General features: G+C 49.5%; 4 protein-coding genes across 4 annotated transcripts; all 4 read left to right on the top strand.

The window, feature by feature from the left end:
• Positions 1 to 172: 172 nt before the first annotated feature.
• On the top strand, positions 173 to 3940 carry BX661DRAFT_169657 (uncharacterized protein; the record flags this gene model as incomplete). Its single annotated transcript, XM_051533545.1, has 2 exons — positions 173 to 229; positions 359 to 3940. The coding sequence occupies 2 exons, from the start codon at positions 173 to 175 to the stop codon at positions 3938 to 3940; spliced, it is 3639 nt and encodes a 1212-aa protein (XP_051393538.1).
• A 588-nt stretch (positions 3941 to 4528) lies between these two features.
• BX661DRAFT_179260 (asparaginase-domain-containing protein) lies at positions 4529 to 7315 on the top strand. The gene has a single exon (XM_051535137.1). The coding sequence runs from the start codon at positions 4569 to 4571 to the stop codon at positions 7110 to 7112; it is 2544 nt and encodes an 847-aa protein (XP_051393537.1). The 5' UTR covers positions 4529 to 4568; the 3' UTR covers positions 7113 to 7315.
• Positions 7316 to 8444: 1129 nt separating this feature from the next.
• On the top strand, positions 8445 to 9657 carry BX661DRAFT_179258 (uncharacterized protein). The gene has a single exon (XM_051535136.1). It carries the CDS (start codon positions 8510 to 8512, stop codon positions 9563 to 9565), a length of 1056 nt encoding a protein of 351 aa, XP_051393536.1. The 5' UTR covers positions 8445 to 8509; the 3' UTR covers positions 9566 to 9657.
• A 1681-nt stretch (positions 9658 to 11338) lies between these two features.
• BX661DRAFT_179256 (uncharacterized protein) lies at positions 11339 to 14656 on the top strand. Its single transcript, XM_051535135.1, has one exon. It carries the CDS (start codon positions 11765 to 11767, stop codon positions 14456 to 14458), a length of 2694 nt encoding a protein of 897 aa, XP_051393535.1. The 5' UTR covers positions 11339 to 11764; the 3' UTR covers positions 14459 to 14656.
• The last annotated feature ends 52 nt before the right edge of the window (positions 14657 to 14708 follow it).

The raw sequence follows: 14708 nt of genomic DNA, 5'->3' as shown, positions 1-14708 counted from the left end.
CAATCAGCCCCAGATTGAACTTTAATAACATATTACTTTGTTTTTTTCACTGTCGCCTGAACTCCTCTTTGCTCCTTGCGCTTTGCTTTTTCTCCCTCGTATTTCTACTTTCTGTATACACGCACATCTATATCTTAATAGCAAACTTTTTTCACCTCTTTCAAACTCGCAAATGAATAATCATTTGGATATCGACGCTGCTGGGATACCACCGCTCGCACTTGTCGAGGTAAGGAAATCAGTGCATATATTATACATCGCTTCTGAGAAAGCTACTTTGCACAATCTGCTCAAAAAGCTATCGACAACATACTGACAGCTTAATCTTAAACCAACGCACAACTTGAAAAAAATGTAGGACCCACTGATCGACCCGACTCTGGACGCCACGGCAATTGCATTCGATCCCGTCCAGGGAATCATGGCCATTGGATACGCGACGGGCCAAATTAGCCTCCACATGTCTAAGCGCTCCAGCATCAAACACGCTGTCAGCATTGGCGCTATCACGCACTTGCAGTTTGTCCCAGCGCAGGCAACATTAGCCGCCATTGACGAGCAGGGCGTCCTGCGCATCTTCGACACGCACACCATGCGGAGCTGCTTTGAGTACAGTGTCCCCCATATGCCGACATGCATGGCGCTAATTCCGGGCACAGCGTGGCTGCTGGTTGGAACATACTCCGGCCGGCTGTACTTTGTGGATGCCGTGGGCGGGCGCAAATCAGACTTTTCGATCGGCTGTCGCACAAAACACAAATCGCCCGTGGTATCGGTTGAGCCGCACCCTGTCGAGACTGAAAAGATACTCATTACTTATGCCAGCGGCGTTTGTGTTATTTGCGACTTGGGGCGGGGGCCATCGGCCGAGTCCGAAAAGGACATTGTGCTCAGCAGCTACGTATTCGAACACCATCCGAAGGGGCTAGGGCACGACATTCAGCTGGCCGGCGCTGGGTGGTCGCCAGAGGGCGACATGTTTGCCACTACCTATAGTAACGGCGTGTTCTGCGTGTTCACTACGCAGTCTGGATTTGGAGTGGCACCAATTGTCGCTCGCACCATTGCCTACGCAGATGTTTTGCCGAGCGGGAGCGACGCGCACGTTGGGATTGAGGACCTGGATTACAACACACATTATCTCAAACACGTGCGGTGGTGCACACATGCGCACCTGGACCGTTCTTTTCTGGTTGTCACTTCTGGGCCCTCTGTCATCGACCAGCGGCATGTTTATGTGTTTAGCACGCTTAAGACCTCTGGCGGCCGCGGCGCAAAAATCAAATCAAGCAGCGACATTTCCATGATCGAGCGGTTTGACTTAAAGACATCAATGAGCGCACTGTGCCCAATTCCAGCGCAATCACCGTGGCGCAATGGCAATGAGGACATTCGTGGGCTGGCTGTTCTAGTGGGATTTCCGGCCGCCGTGCAAGCGCTGGAACTGGCGCCAGACCTGCAGCTGCGCATAACTTCTAGACTGCCCGGCGACATGAAGTGGTGCCAGAATCCTGCGGTGTCTGTTGTATGCGAGGCTAGGGGCCAGCTTGACTCCAAGATCCACCGCATGCTGTCAAGCACGCTTGTACACGCTTCGCAATTGCTGCTAGAGCCGGTGCGCACAGTTTCAGAGGATCCAAGCTCCGAGAATGCGGTTGACAGATCCAGCTCCAAAATATCCCAAGCAATGTGCACTGCAGACAGCATGGGAATGCTGTCACTCTGGTGTATCCGAGACGGTACACTCGTGCGCTGCGACGGCGTCGGCGCCGACGTGGCCTTTGTCTCGCGGCTTTTGGGTATTGAGGGTCAGGTTGCGGCCATCGATTGGTATGCGAGCAGCGGGCTTGTGGTCGTTGCCATGGATGGCGGCGAGACACTATTCTACGTTCTGACCGGAGATCCTGGTCTTTTGTTGGCACACAGGTACACACCGAACGCCGAGATTTGCGAGCAGGCCGCCGCATATTACTCACAGCCGCTCGTTTCACCTCATTGGGGTTCTAAGCAGGGCAAATCCGATGGTGGCGATGGTGGCACTGAGGATACTGGCGCAAGCGCGGTGAGCCGCCCGATTCATGGTGACCCGCAGCAATACCACATGGATGCACATGCCGCTCCGCTGATGCACACAAATATGCACATCCGCCCCCGCCCGGCATCAATAGGTGAGGGCAGCTTTTTTAGGCGCAACTCCAAGCGGCTGTCGACGTCTATCGGGTCGGTATTTAGGCGGAGCTCGGCACACGATACCTTGGCGAATTCAGCACATACAGCGTCACACGGCACCAATGACAGCATGCTGCGAGCAGGGCTGCGCAAGCTGCGCTCATCCGTATCGGAAAATGGTCCCAATGACATTGGACGGCGCTACCCAATTGACGCCGATGCGTGGAAGCAGTGTCAACGAGTGACTAGCGCTGAGATGGACCGCATGGTCTACGGTCTTCATTTCAGCGCAACTGAGATCAAGCGTGTAGCGTTTGGCCGGCCAAGTCACTTGGATCCCAAGCATACCCACCATCGTTCGAGAAAGGACTCGGGGACGCAGTCACTCAACAACACTGATGTTTCCAATGTTCCCGGGGAGCAGCAGGTGCAGCAAAAAAACGAGTACCCGTCCTGTGTCTTACTGCCATTTATGATGGCTCGCTTCTACCACAGGGGCATTGTCGACGTTGTTGTCAGCCAGGACGGCATTGCGGGAATCGCTTACAAGGGCGGCACAGTCGTAGTTGTCGACTGCGTTAAGCAGACAGTGCTGCTGACCGACAATGTCAACCAGAGCCCTGATCCCTCGCACACTGTTGCCGACGTCTTTTCTGCATCTGGAACAAAGGGCCAACACGCGCATTTGCATGAGACACACCAGGAAATTACAACCATGAACATCTCATTTGCGATGCTGCCGTCTGGCTCTGAATCAGATGCACATGTTGATTTTGCAGCCGGCGAGTACCTATTTGTCGGTACCTCGCTGGGCCAGGTGCTGCAGTATTCGATTGGCAATGTTTCGGCACCTCCTATTGTTGCAGCCAAGCTGGAACTTTGCGATCCTGTTATATACGTGTCAATGGTTATTGGTGGCCACGAGCCGCAGTCACACCAACTACTGATTGCCGCATCACCCTCATCGATTGCCGTTTATGCAGGCTCAAACTCGACACCCACGGCTACATATGACGCTCGAAAAGAACACTCCCGCGCCTCGTTGGTTGCTGCGCGCGCAGTAAAACTAGAATCAGGATGGGAAGGCGTGGCTGCCATCAATAATAGGGCAATGGTTGTTCTGCTGACACTTCCCAGCCTTGGCGTAGCCAAAGAGATGCCACTTTCTGGCGCGCGGGGCCTAATCAAGTCGGCATTGGACGTGCAGATTAGCGAAAGCGGGCATATTCTGCTGACGAGTCCCAACGGATCGCTGTTGCAAGCGAGAATCACCGACTGTCCAAGCAGTTCAGAAATTGAGGCAGGTTCTGGCTCTGGAAAAGGAATGAAGTCAGCATTTTTTGACTCTGACTTGCACCCGCCACCGCAGCCAGCACGCAAGGGCATCACGTCGTGGCTGCTTGGCAAGTCGTCCAACGCGGCGCCAGATATAGATTTGTTCCTCAGCGCACATTACCGCAACCTGCTGATAAACGGTGGGATTAAACCCAGCGGCGGCGTACCTCCCAAGCAGCCACGCAATGAGCCACGCTCAGAGAGGCGCGAGTCTTCTAGCGGAAGACAGAGCACTGTTCGCGATAAGATTGGCACAGTCGACACAGACGATTTCTCTGGCATGAGGACCATGGCCGAGCGGCGTGGCCAGCAGCTGGACGATCTCAACGAGTCATTGCAGCGCACAACTTTAGAATCACAGAGCTTTCTCAACGATATCAAGGCGTACAACGCCAAGCAAGAAAAGAAAAGCAAGAGAATGTTTGGCCTGCTCTAAATGCGGGTGCCATTTTCGAAAAAAATAATTTATTAGTCATTTATCAAAATCGATTTAATTTATTTATTCGGGTCACATCTCAATTCATATATGTGCTAAAGGAAAATATATTTTGTTCTGCACTTTGCCCGCGCAAAATGGGCAGGCATACGAAAGAGAAAAAATAATATATCATGAGGGTCTGTGCGCAAGGAGAAAAAATAGTTCTCCCCAATTTTAAACCGTTCATTTGCATGGCTTTTTGAGGTGAAGAAAAAAATGGCAGCGATATGCGGAAACGCAAATGCAATTCAACAAATCTCAAATTGATGAGACACAAAGATGCCAAAGGAAATCGGCGTGGTGGTAGTAGTAGGGGTGGGTAATTTTAAAGCAACAACCGATGACTTAAATGGCTACAAGCAAGTGCAACACCTTGTCGCTCTTCTTTCTGCTCACCAAAAAAAAATTTACTGAATTTTTTACTTTTTTAATGGACTACCAGCACAGCAGCACAAACAGCGGCATCAGTAGCAATAATGCGGGCGCTCTCTTTGGCTCCAATGCCTCATCGCCCAAAATGTATAATAGTGAGGATGACGCGCGCATCAAAGCTCACCACTACAGTGAGACTGTTGATTTCCAGCGGATGCGCGCGTCCCTCGATGAGGCAATCACGCAGGGCGTTTCAAAGGTGCTCGTAATATACACGGGAGGAACAATCGGCATGAAGCATAATAATTCAAGCGGATATTCGCCGGTCAGGGGGTATTTGCCCGACAAGCTGCGCTCAATCGGTCGCTTCCACGATCCCGACGGCTTCAAAGACTTTGAATTTGAGTTTCACCGCTCCAGCGCGGTCAACAGCTACACAACGGCTGCAGCTGCAACCAGCCAGGCCAACAACGACCCAGGGAATGCAAAGAGGGTTCAGCCGGCTGGAACTAGCTCTCTGCTTGAGGCGGCAAAACAGCGCTTGAGAGAGATGACCCGTGGCCACATGTCCAGCCCGAGAACCGTGACCCCGAAAGAGAATGCTACCAGCGCCAGGAACTCGGTCAAAAGCGAGACATGCTCGCCGCCAGCCTCGGCAACAGAGACACCCGAACCCAATACCGGTGACAACAGCACACCGCACGGTGATAGCAATCGCGTGTTCGAAGACAAGGCGCCGACTATGACTAGCCCTGGTCATGTAAAGTTCGACACTTCCAGCATCCCTCCGAGCAGCATCAATTCTGGTAGTGATGATCTAGGCGGCGAGGACGACCCACGCGGCAAAGGAACACCGTCTTGCCTTTCGGAATGGCTGATAACGCCCAAATCAATGTACGGACGGCGGATCCAGTACTGCTTTCTCGAGTATGATCCGCTGCTAGACTCGTGCAACATGGACATGACCGACTGGGTGCGCATCGTAACGGACATTGAACGCTTTTACTACACATTTGATGCCTTTATCATCCTGCACGGTACAGACACCATGGCATACACGGCCAGCGCCCTGAGTTTTATGTTGCAGAGTCTGGGAAAGTCGGTCATTGTCACTGGGTCGCAGGTGCCGATCGCCGAAGTGCGCAACGACGGAATTGAAAATTTTTTAGGTGCGCTGACCATTGCAGGCCACTTTGTCATTCCCGAGGTCAGTCTGTACTTTAACAACAAGCTGTTCCGCGGCAACCGCTGCGTAAAGATCGATGCTATGGACTTTGACGCATTCTCGTCGCCCAACCTGGCGCCGCTGGTCAAGGTTGGCGTAGACATTGAGGTAAATTGGCCCGAGGTCCTGCGGCCAAACGCCATCGAGCCCTTCTGCGCGTACAAGCAGATGAACACCAACGTGGCAAATTTGCGTCTGTTTCCCGGAATATCAGCCAGCGCCGTGCGGGCCTTCCTTGCACCGCCAATCCAGGGCATCGTGCTCGAAACATTTGGCGCTGGCAATGCACCCGATGCGCGGCCGGCCATCTTGGAGGCCCTTGCCGATGCTAGCGAGCGCGGGGTTGTTATTGTCAACGTAACACAGTGCCAGCGCGGCAACGTTTCTGACCTGTATGCGACGGCTCGTGGGCTCACCACGGCAAAGGTTGTCCCCGGACGCGACATGACCTCGGAATGTGCGCTGACCAAGCTGAGCTACCTCCTTGGCCGTGGGCTTTCGCCTGAGCGCTGCCGTGAGCTGTTGGGTCGGAGCCTTCGAGGTGAGCTCACAATAGTGCAGTCTCACTCGCGGCCTATATTTTCGACTGGAAACGGCCGCTCGCACACGTTTACACAGTTTGTGTCACGCCAAATTTTGGATGAGACTCAGGCTAACGAGCCCAACATTGAGCTACCCACCTCTAGAATGCATGTCAGCATGAGTCCTCCAATTCCAGGCGGCGCTGGCTCTCCACAGCTTGTTGGAATACATCCCAGCGGCATTTCTTTGGCAAAGCGGTCAATTCATGGCACTGACAAGGCTGCTGCCTTGACAGAGGGGAGCAACCCGAGGTCGCGCGAAACAGTGACCGAGCGCGCTTCAATCTACCGCGCGTTCTTCCCCGTCCTGCTCTGTGCTGCTGCTGCAACTGGGGACTTACAAGGTATGTATCTTCTAGAAGCAGCATCTAACAATGCGCTAGAGGTGACATGCTACGACTACACTGGCCAGACTCCGTTGCACAGTGCAGTTCGTGCTGGGCAGCTCCCGTGCGCGCGCTTTTTGCTCAAGCGGGGCGCCAGCGTGCATGTGTTGAGCCGCAAAGGCCATACGCCGCTGTTTGAGGCTATCTGCGCGCGGCACCCAGAGATGGTCAATCTGCTCGCACAGGCAGGCGCGCATTTCAGTGACGCTGAGATTCGCGATCTGATGCTCAGCATGCAGCATGCTGTGTCCAGGGGCGATATTGAGTTTGTCAAGATTGCGGTACGTGCCGGATTCGACGTCAGTGCCAGCGACCACGAGGGCAGAACCATTCTGTACTTTGCAGTTATTGCAGGGCAGGTTGAGATTGTGCAGTACCTGTTAACACTGCCGGGAATCTCCGTCGAGCACTGGGATCATTGGGGATATAGCCCCATGGACTATGTCGTGCGCAAGCTTGATCTGTGGAATGAATTTGGCGCGCCCCATGAGGACAGCCTCCACGACATGCAGCGCATATGTTCTCTGTTTTCTGAAACCGTGAGCGTCGGCGATAATGAGCAATAATGATTTTGCGCTATAGCACATAGATTTTACATTTTTATTTTATTTTATTGTTTGTTTTTTAGTTCACTTGTGGTCAGTCGCATTCGTATAAACTATTATTCACAGGCCAAATGGGCAACTTGCACTTGGGCGCTTTCCCCTTTATAAGGTCGTGGCTTTTATTTGCTAAATGTGTAATATACAATTGTACACTATGCCGTGAGCGTACTGGAAGAGTAATTTCGGGCATTTATCTCGAATGTCCCATTCACCGCTATAATAGCTTGGTAGTTTGAATACAATAAAATGCCCGTAAAAGATCAAAATATTTGTTATTTTGCCGCCACCAAATCTGCTGCGAATACGCCTGCAATTAATGTTTGTAGAAACAAACTAATTTTTAATAAGCTCACGATATCTAGTTTTCTATTTATTGTGAATTTATATCGTTTACACACCATATGAAGAGCAAAACAACACAACAGGAAAAAGAAATACAGAACTTTACAATCTCATTTATTTATTACGCTTACCAATTTGATATTTATTTATATATCACTCATCTTATAGTTTGCAATGATGGGCATTAACAAATGTGTTCTGATACTTGCATTGCCTTTCTTGGTCAATGTGTCACCGTTTGAAGCTGCTCAGAACAGGGTTAGTGGACTTGTATCTGAGTTTATTTCTACCGACTCAACATGTAACATCGGAACAAATCTGAACTCGTACGATTACATGCTCAATCAAGCAACAGAAGCGCCCAAAGAACCAGTTGGAAACGATAGCATCAACAATTCTGGACTTTATATCTCGGGAAACCATGAGCAATCAAATAAGTCCTGTGATGAGTCTACCCGGGGCTTGCTTTCAATACTCGGCATCAGCCTTGGCGCGCGAATCAGTTTATCAATTCTCGGCATCAACTTATGTATAGCGCTTTGATGATATCATTCGCACATCTCTACAGGACCAAACACACTGTTAGTGTGTGATATAGATTATGTGCGGTTTGAACTGCACAAGTACAATGCGCATCTGGGCGTCATGGCGATGTGGCCTCTTGGAATAAAATATTGAGTTTTTGAAAGCAAGGCATGCAGATAATTGGATAATAGAGACTGGCTTTAAGCACTACTTTTTTGAAGTAGAATCTGGTTACTGCCGCTCCAACAACGATTTGTTTTGTTTTGAAAATATCGACAAGAAAAGTAAAAATGAACAATGCGATCAAGCTTAAAATTCTGTGATCCAGATTTGCATGACTCGAAAATCTGCTAGAAACGCGTCACGTAAAAAAAATACATTTATTTATTTTCGTGAAATCAATGCTGCGTGTAAAATGACAGTCGTTTCTTGTCTCTGCTCGATATAATTTTTTTATTTTCACATAATTTTTTTTTACGACTTGCTTGAATATGCCGATATCAATCAATGAAAAGGAGCTTATAACAGTGTGCACGCGTATTGTTCGTGGGGGCGACTTGGACACACTCACGGACCGGGCTGTACGTCGAAGAGCTGAAGAACGCATGGGGCTTGATGACAAGCTGCTGGACCAGCAGCCGTACAAGCAAATAGTCAAGGGGATAGTTGTCGAAGTGTTGGAGGTTATCTCGAAGGAGAAAGAGAAGGATGATGCCGAGGACGAAGATGAGGATGCACACAGCGACGACAACAAAAGCAAAAACAACGACAACGCTGACACTGACACTGACGCCGATGATGCGAGCAAAGTAGATGGGAGCGAAGAGGAGGGATACTCTGATGTTGCGGACGAAGATGTCCCCAAACTTAAACCCAAAAAGCGGGCGGCCAAGCCGCAAGTGTCAGAAAAGTCCAAGCGCGTAAAATCCTCAACCATCATCACCGCCACCAGCAGCAGCACATTGTCCAAGGCGAACGAAGCCATCATAAGCAACCTCAAGTCGTACATAAACAAATGTGGCCTGCGCAAGGTCTGGGCCAAGGAACTTTCGGGAATGAATGCCGCGCAGCAGATCCGACATCTCAAAAAGCTGCTGGACGACCTGGGCATGGAGGGCCGGCCAACCCTGGAAAAATGTAAAAAGATCAAGGACAAGCGCGAATTGCAAGCAGAGCTCGAGGCAATGGACAACAATGTTATTATTGATGGCAGAGACAGATCGCCTGCCGACTCAACTCGTCGTTCCAGAGCCACTGGGAGCAAGCAAATATCGTACAATATGGATGATGATTCTGAGAGTGAGGACGAGGAAGGAAACGAAGCAGAAGAGGTGGAAGATGGGGGCAAAATTGAAGATGAAGGTGAAGACAAAAACGAAGACGAAGGCGAAGATAGCGACGAATCTGATGTCTATACCGAGAGCGAGAGCGATGTTGATGAGGCAGGCCCTCCAAGTGATCAAGAAGACCAGTCTTCAGCAGATGAGGGTAATATAGCGTCAGATGCTAACGACTCAGAGCAGTGGCTGCAGCATCCGTGCATATAAAATTTTCCCACAATTTAAAGTACATTATTATTTTCTAAAGAATTTTCCCTGCACTCCGATTTTTACAAAACAAGTAACATGGCTGATATGTGGCGAATATATGAAAATAATTGTTTTCGGTGAACTGGGTCTGTGGCAAATGCTTTTAGATGAATGCCACACTAGTATTTTCTGCATGCCCACTGCCACCCAAAGGTCAAATGTTGAACACATTCGTTGGTTGTGCTCCACAATACGAGATATGTATACCTGCCATGACCATATTGTTTGCTTTTGGCACATTTCGTTCTGAGATGGGTGTGAGCATGTTTAACCGATACTTATGATGTCCAATTTTTTTATCCGTGAAATCAACTGGAGTAACATTTGAATTTTTAGTATGGTGCAACAGAACAGCAGCTCGTCTATTCCCCCAGCCTATAGAGCTCAGGGTTGCTATGGCTCACATGCCGAGCAGCAGTTGAGCAGCCAATTAAATGGGCTGTGCACCATTAAGACGATACCCACGTATAAAGCCGGCTGATTTTGATCTTGGTTGCGGGCCTTTAAGATACGCGGAATATATGGTCGTGCGAGTATTTTATCCAACATATCAGCCGCGCAATAGGAAATGTTCAGCACGCCCTGCTTGCATGTAGGGTTATTTTTTGGGTCTGTTTCTTATTACCTATGCGACATGTCTATGCATTGTTTGCAGAAATGAAAGTCGCTAAAAATGGCTGATAATAAAACAATGGTAAATACAACTGAATTTGCGTTTGTCTCTTGAAAACAAAAGCAAGCTCATTCTCACTCACATATTTTTAATGTGTATTTCTCATTTGTCTTGACAATGGCATTTAAACGGCTTGTAGACATGAATGAAGTTGTCATTCAGGCACAATAGGTTCTAAGTTTGTAATATATTTATTCAACCCCTGCCTCAAAAGCCGTGAGCTGGCCTTCAATAACCTGCGGCTGTTGATTTTTTGTGTCCGCTTACATAAAACAAATAATTGGAATGCGTTGTAAGCATGAAAATCATATGGTGGTGCAGCTCTGCAGAAGTGTGACAAGGAGGTAGTTTATGTATGAGAGAGTATGAGAATAGAGACATGCATATTTAGGGTGTGGCTTGGACGGCCATTAGCATCCGAATAAAAAAGTATGACAAAAACGCCAACAAAATGGGCGGCTTTTGTTTGTAAAAAAAATACCAACGGGCAAAAAATACATTGTATGTTAAACAATTTAGTTGTTGTTGGCTGAAGACCTAGCCACTTGAATGCTGATGGCTTCATTATTTGCATTGCGTCGTTTGTATTGTCACATTATATGAGTTACCTGGCTTCAATATTTTGCTAGATTTTTTAATTGTACACTGTTCAAAAAAATCTACCACGACACAACCAATAAAGTTGACACACAATAGGCCATCACAACATTAATTACAACTGATAGCGGCCGTATATGTATTAATGTTTTTTTAGTCAATAATATTTTTAAAATAATCATGTTTATTGGTTTAGCTTAAATGAATAGGCAAATAAGAAAAAGGGGTGACTGCTTGTAATATCAAAAACAATACGCGATGCTCGTTCTTGATTCAACAAACTCACCGCGTTTCAAATATCGTTGTTACCAACCAACGCAAGGAACGACCTTGAAGGCTGCATATACCCAGAGAACAATGGTAAAAGAACGGATACACACAAAGCAAACATGCAAGCTCGTCCAAGAAAGCCCAGGGGTGCAAAAAAAACAAAATACAATAATAATAACCAAAAAATGACACCGCCACCTGTCCCATTCAAGCATGTCGATTTTCTTGCAGAAAAATAAGGGTGTGGTTTCTAATAAAAGTGTAGAGCTGACCGCCCTCAAACAGTTTTGCATTTGCAACCATTTCCAACTGCCTCTCGCTTTTCACCCTTACCACAATCTTTATTTGCTTTTATTTAAACATTTATTATATTTCTTTTCACAGCAAGGTTATTTAATTCGACTATATCATTTTATTTTTTGAAATTTATTCGCATATTGCATTTTCAACCAACTGTATGCGACGCTCATATTTCTATCATTCGCATATATAATAGCTTTATTTATTTATTTCATCTATTTTGGTTTGCGCCCCAGACTTTCGAGGCCCACAAATCAACACCGTCCATTTTCTATTTGTCATTTCACAAGTTAGGGTTCTTTGATAGCCCACATAGCATGGTTGAGCCTACACACATTGGCCTATTTACGATTCCTGAAAGCCTCAGCCACATAATCAGCGGACACAGAATAAAACCCGTCAAACCAAAAACCACAGAAGATAACACGGCCAACATGCAGATCATCGGAGGACACAAAAAGCTCTCCTCGTTCCTTCACCTGTCATCAGGAACGCAAAAGTACGAAGGTCGCATTGCCTTTTCGCCGTACACGGGGTCTCTGACGGACGATGACACTGCTCGCGACTTCCGGGGTGCAGGGTCCCTGGACTTGGAAACACCAATGTCAACGCTCCCGGCCGCAATGAGCATTGGTGCGAGCATCACGTTAAACATGCGGTATGTGGCCAAGGACATGTGGAGAAAGGTGACCTTTCCGCCCGGAATCACTGTAACACAAGCGCGCGACCTTTGCATGCTGCGCTTCAACATCTGGCAGCAAATTATGAATTGCAACGAAAACGTGGATTTGGCCTTTGTGACCACATCCGACGGCGGCCCCGAAACCCAGGACCGGCCCTCTATTGACGATCCTAACAACATTTCAAGGCAGACACAATCGCTGGGGTACAAGGCCGGCGCCACGGCGGGCCTTTATGGAGTTGTTGGATCTGGAAGCCAGGCGTCGCAGTCGCATAACCAGTTTCGCGAGCAGTTTGGTCTATTTTGGACTTCTGCAGGTCACTGGCTGGAGGCAGATGAGATGCTCAACAAATACCCCCTGCGTAAGGGTGAGGTTCTGGAGCTCCAGCACATTGTTGACTTTATTCCGTTGCAGCCACACGAGTTCAGGTTCAGCTACGCCGAAACCGCTATATACTACCTGCACACGGATGGCCCCAGCTCTAACTGGAAGATGTACTGGGCGGTGCTGCGCTGTCGTGTCCTGCGGCTGTATAGAAAGAAGGGCCAGCAGGAGGCGGACGTCGAGATTGACCTTACGCAGCCGTACCGCCTAACTGACCAGGATGGTCGCAGTTGGCCGCGCAGCTCATCGAAGGGTAACGATTTGCTCAATATCCAGTCACTGCAAGAGTGCCTGCCAGCCACTCCGCAGGCCACCGCCAGCGGTGGCTTTTTGGTTATTCAGCTTTTGGCTGCGGCTGGCAGCCAGCAAATGTACGTCTTCCGCAGTGGCAACCTTTTTGACTATGACGTGTGGCACAGGACTTTGCGGCACACACTTTCTGCAGAGGCCAATAGCAACATGGTTCCTGGCGGTGCCGGCAGCAGCATTAGCGGGGCGAGTAACAAAAACCACAGCATGGCACACTTGGTGCATCCTTCTGATACGTCTGTGGCTGGAACAGCAATGCTTGGCAGGAGCACCAGCGTTAGCGGCGGCGACGGCTCGGCCGGCGCACAGCTGGCCATCCTGCAAGCCATTGCCAACGGCGTAGTGGACAAAAACAGCAAGCAGTATGCTTTCGCTCAGTCATCATCCACTCTTCTGTCGCCGCAGCTGAGCCAGCGGCTCACCATGTTGCCCACACGCCACGAGGGGTACGTCAACAGAAAGGCACCCGACGGTTATGGCTTCCGTCGTCGCTTCTGCGTGCTAAACTCGACAACACTCTATGGCTTCCTCCATGCCAACGACTGCAAGGACCTGGCTGAGGACCAGCTGGAGGGCAGTTGCGACTTTGCCATTGCGCTGGACCACAAGTCTGTGTCCGTCGAGGCAATAGCCTGGAATGGCCGCTATCTCCTGCGCATATTTGGGCCGGATTCCAGCCGCATCCGCGACAGACCCGGCGCCACAGCCCTGCAGCCAGGCGGGCAGGTGCGCATCCAATGCACAGACATCCTGGCCACCGCCGCGCAGGCCGCCATTGAGCAATACGGCAGCACGTTTGGCACGCTTCCAGACTCGTGCGAGCTTGCTCGCCTTATGGTTGACGACCACGATGAGGGCCAGATGTGGGCCGTGAGCCTCAACAGCATAGCTGGTCTGAAGATTACCAACCAGTCCAGGGTCATTGTTGGTGCGCGCCGCCCGCACCTATTTAAGGATGCAAGGCTGAATGCGACTCCAAAGACAAATTGCGAGGACGAGTTTCACACGCTGACAGGAAGTAAGCACCAGGAGCTGACACTAGAGGACTGTGAGGTGTCGTCTAATGCTACTGCGCTATCGAGCCCAGAGGTGTGCAGACAGCAGTCGCTGTGCGAATTTTTCATTAAGACCGACCCAATTCCGGGCCACCAGCTCCAGCAGCCAGCGTCAGTTTTGCACAAGCAACTCTCGATGTCGCCGCCGCAGCACCATTTGCATCAGATGATGCAGCCGCCGCAAAGTCCCACCAGTGACCACGACAGTTCCAAGTCGCTTGCTCCAAAGTGGATTCCACTGGACGTCGACAAGTATGTTAAGGAGGAGGAAGAGCGGAAGCGCCACCATAATGTCTCAGGCAAAGATACGACGCCAACTCTGCCTGTGTCTGTGCACAGTACTCATTCGTTTGGCCGTGGGCTGAGGTCGAAGGCCAGCAATGTCAGCGACAATGACCATACCAGCCACAGCAGTGTTGGCAGTAACAGTGGCGCAGGCGGCGGCAGCAGCAGTAGTGGCCAGAACCACAGCAACAGCCAGAGCTACAGTGCCACCAGCACCAGCGGTGCTGGTCGTCAGCCCCCCAGGTTCAACTGGTTTAAGCGGCGCGGCTCCACATCGAAGCAGCAGCAGAACTAATACTTTTCAACATTAATTTTTCTTCCACCAAATTTGTATGCAGATATTCTAAATATCAGTAACAAAAATACGAGTACAAAAAAGACACCTGATAAGCAAAGCAACTAGTTTGATGCATTGAATAAATCTCTGCCAAATGATCGCACTTGCCTTTACATTTAATTGAAGGGTAAGTGCGTTAACACCTTTCCCAAAGGTAGGAAAATTAAGTGTGTAAACACAATCTCCGAAGGTTATCCCGCAGGTTAGG

The sequence above is a fragment of the Kickxella alabastrina genome (genome assembly GCF_025024165.1).
Source record: "Kickxella alabastrina strain RSA 675 chromosome Unknown BX661scaffold_5, whole genome shotgun sequence".
Lineage (NCBI taxonomy): Eukaryota > Fungi > Kickxellomycota > Kickxellomycetes > Kickxellales > Kickxellaceae > Kickxella > Kickxella alabastrina.
Note: the sequence above shows the minus strand (reverse complement) of the source record. Positions and strands in the feature narration are given on the sequence as shown.

Coding starts and splice junctions, on each gene's coding strand:
- BX661DRAFT_179260 (XM_051535137.1), top strand. CDS start 4,569: ATGCGCGCGTCCCTCGATGAGGCAATCACGCAGGGCGTTTCAAAGGTG.
- BX661DRAFT_179256 (XM_051535135.1), top strand. CDS start 11,765: ATGGTTGAGCCTACACACATTGGCCTATTTACGATTCCTGAAAGCCTC.
- BX661DRAFT_179258 (XM_051535136.1), top strand. CDS start 8,510: ATGCCGATATCAATCAATGAAAAGGAGCTTATAACAGTGTGCACGCGT.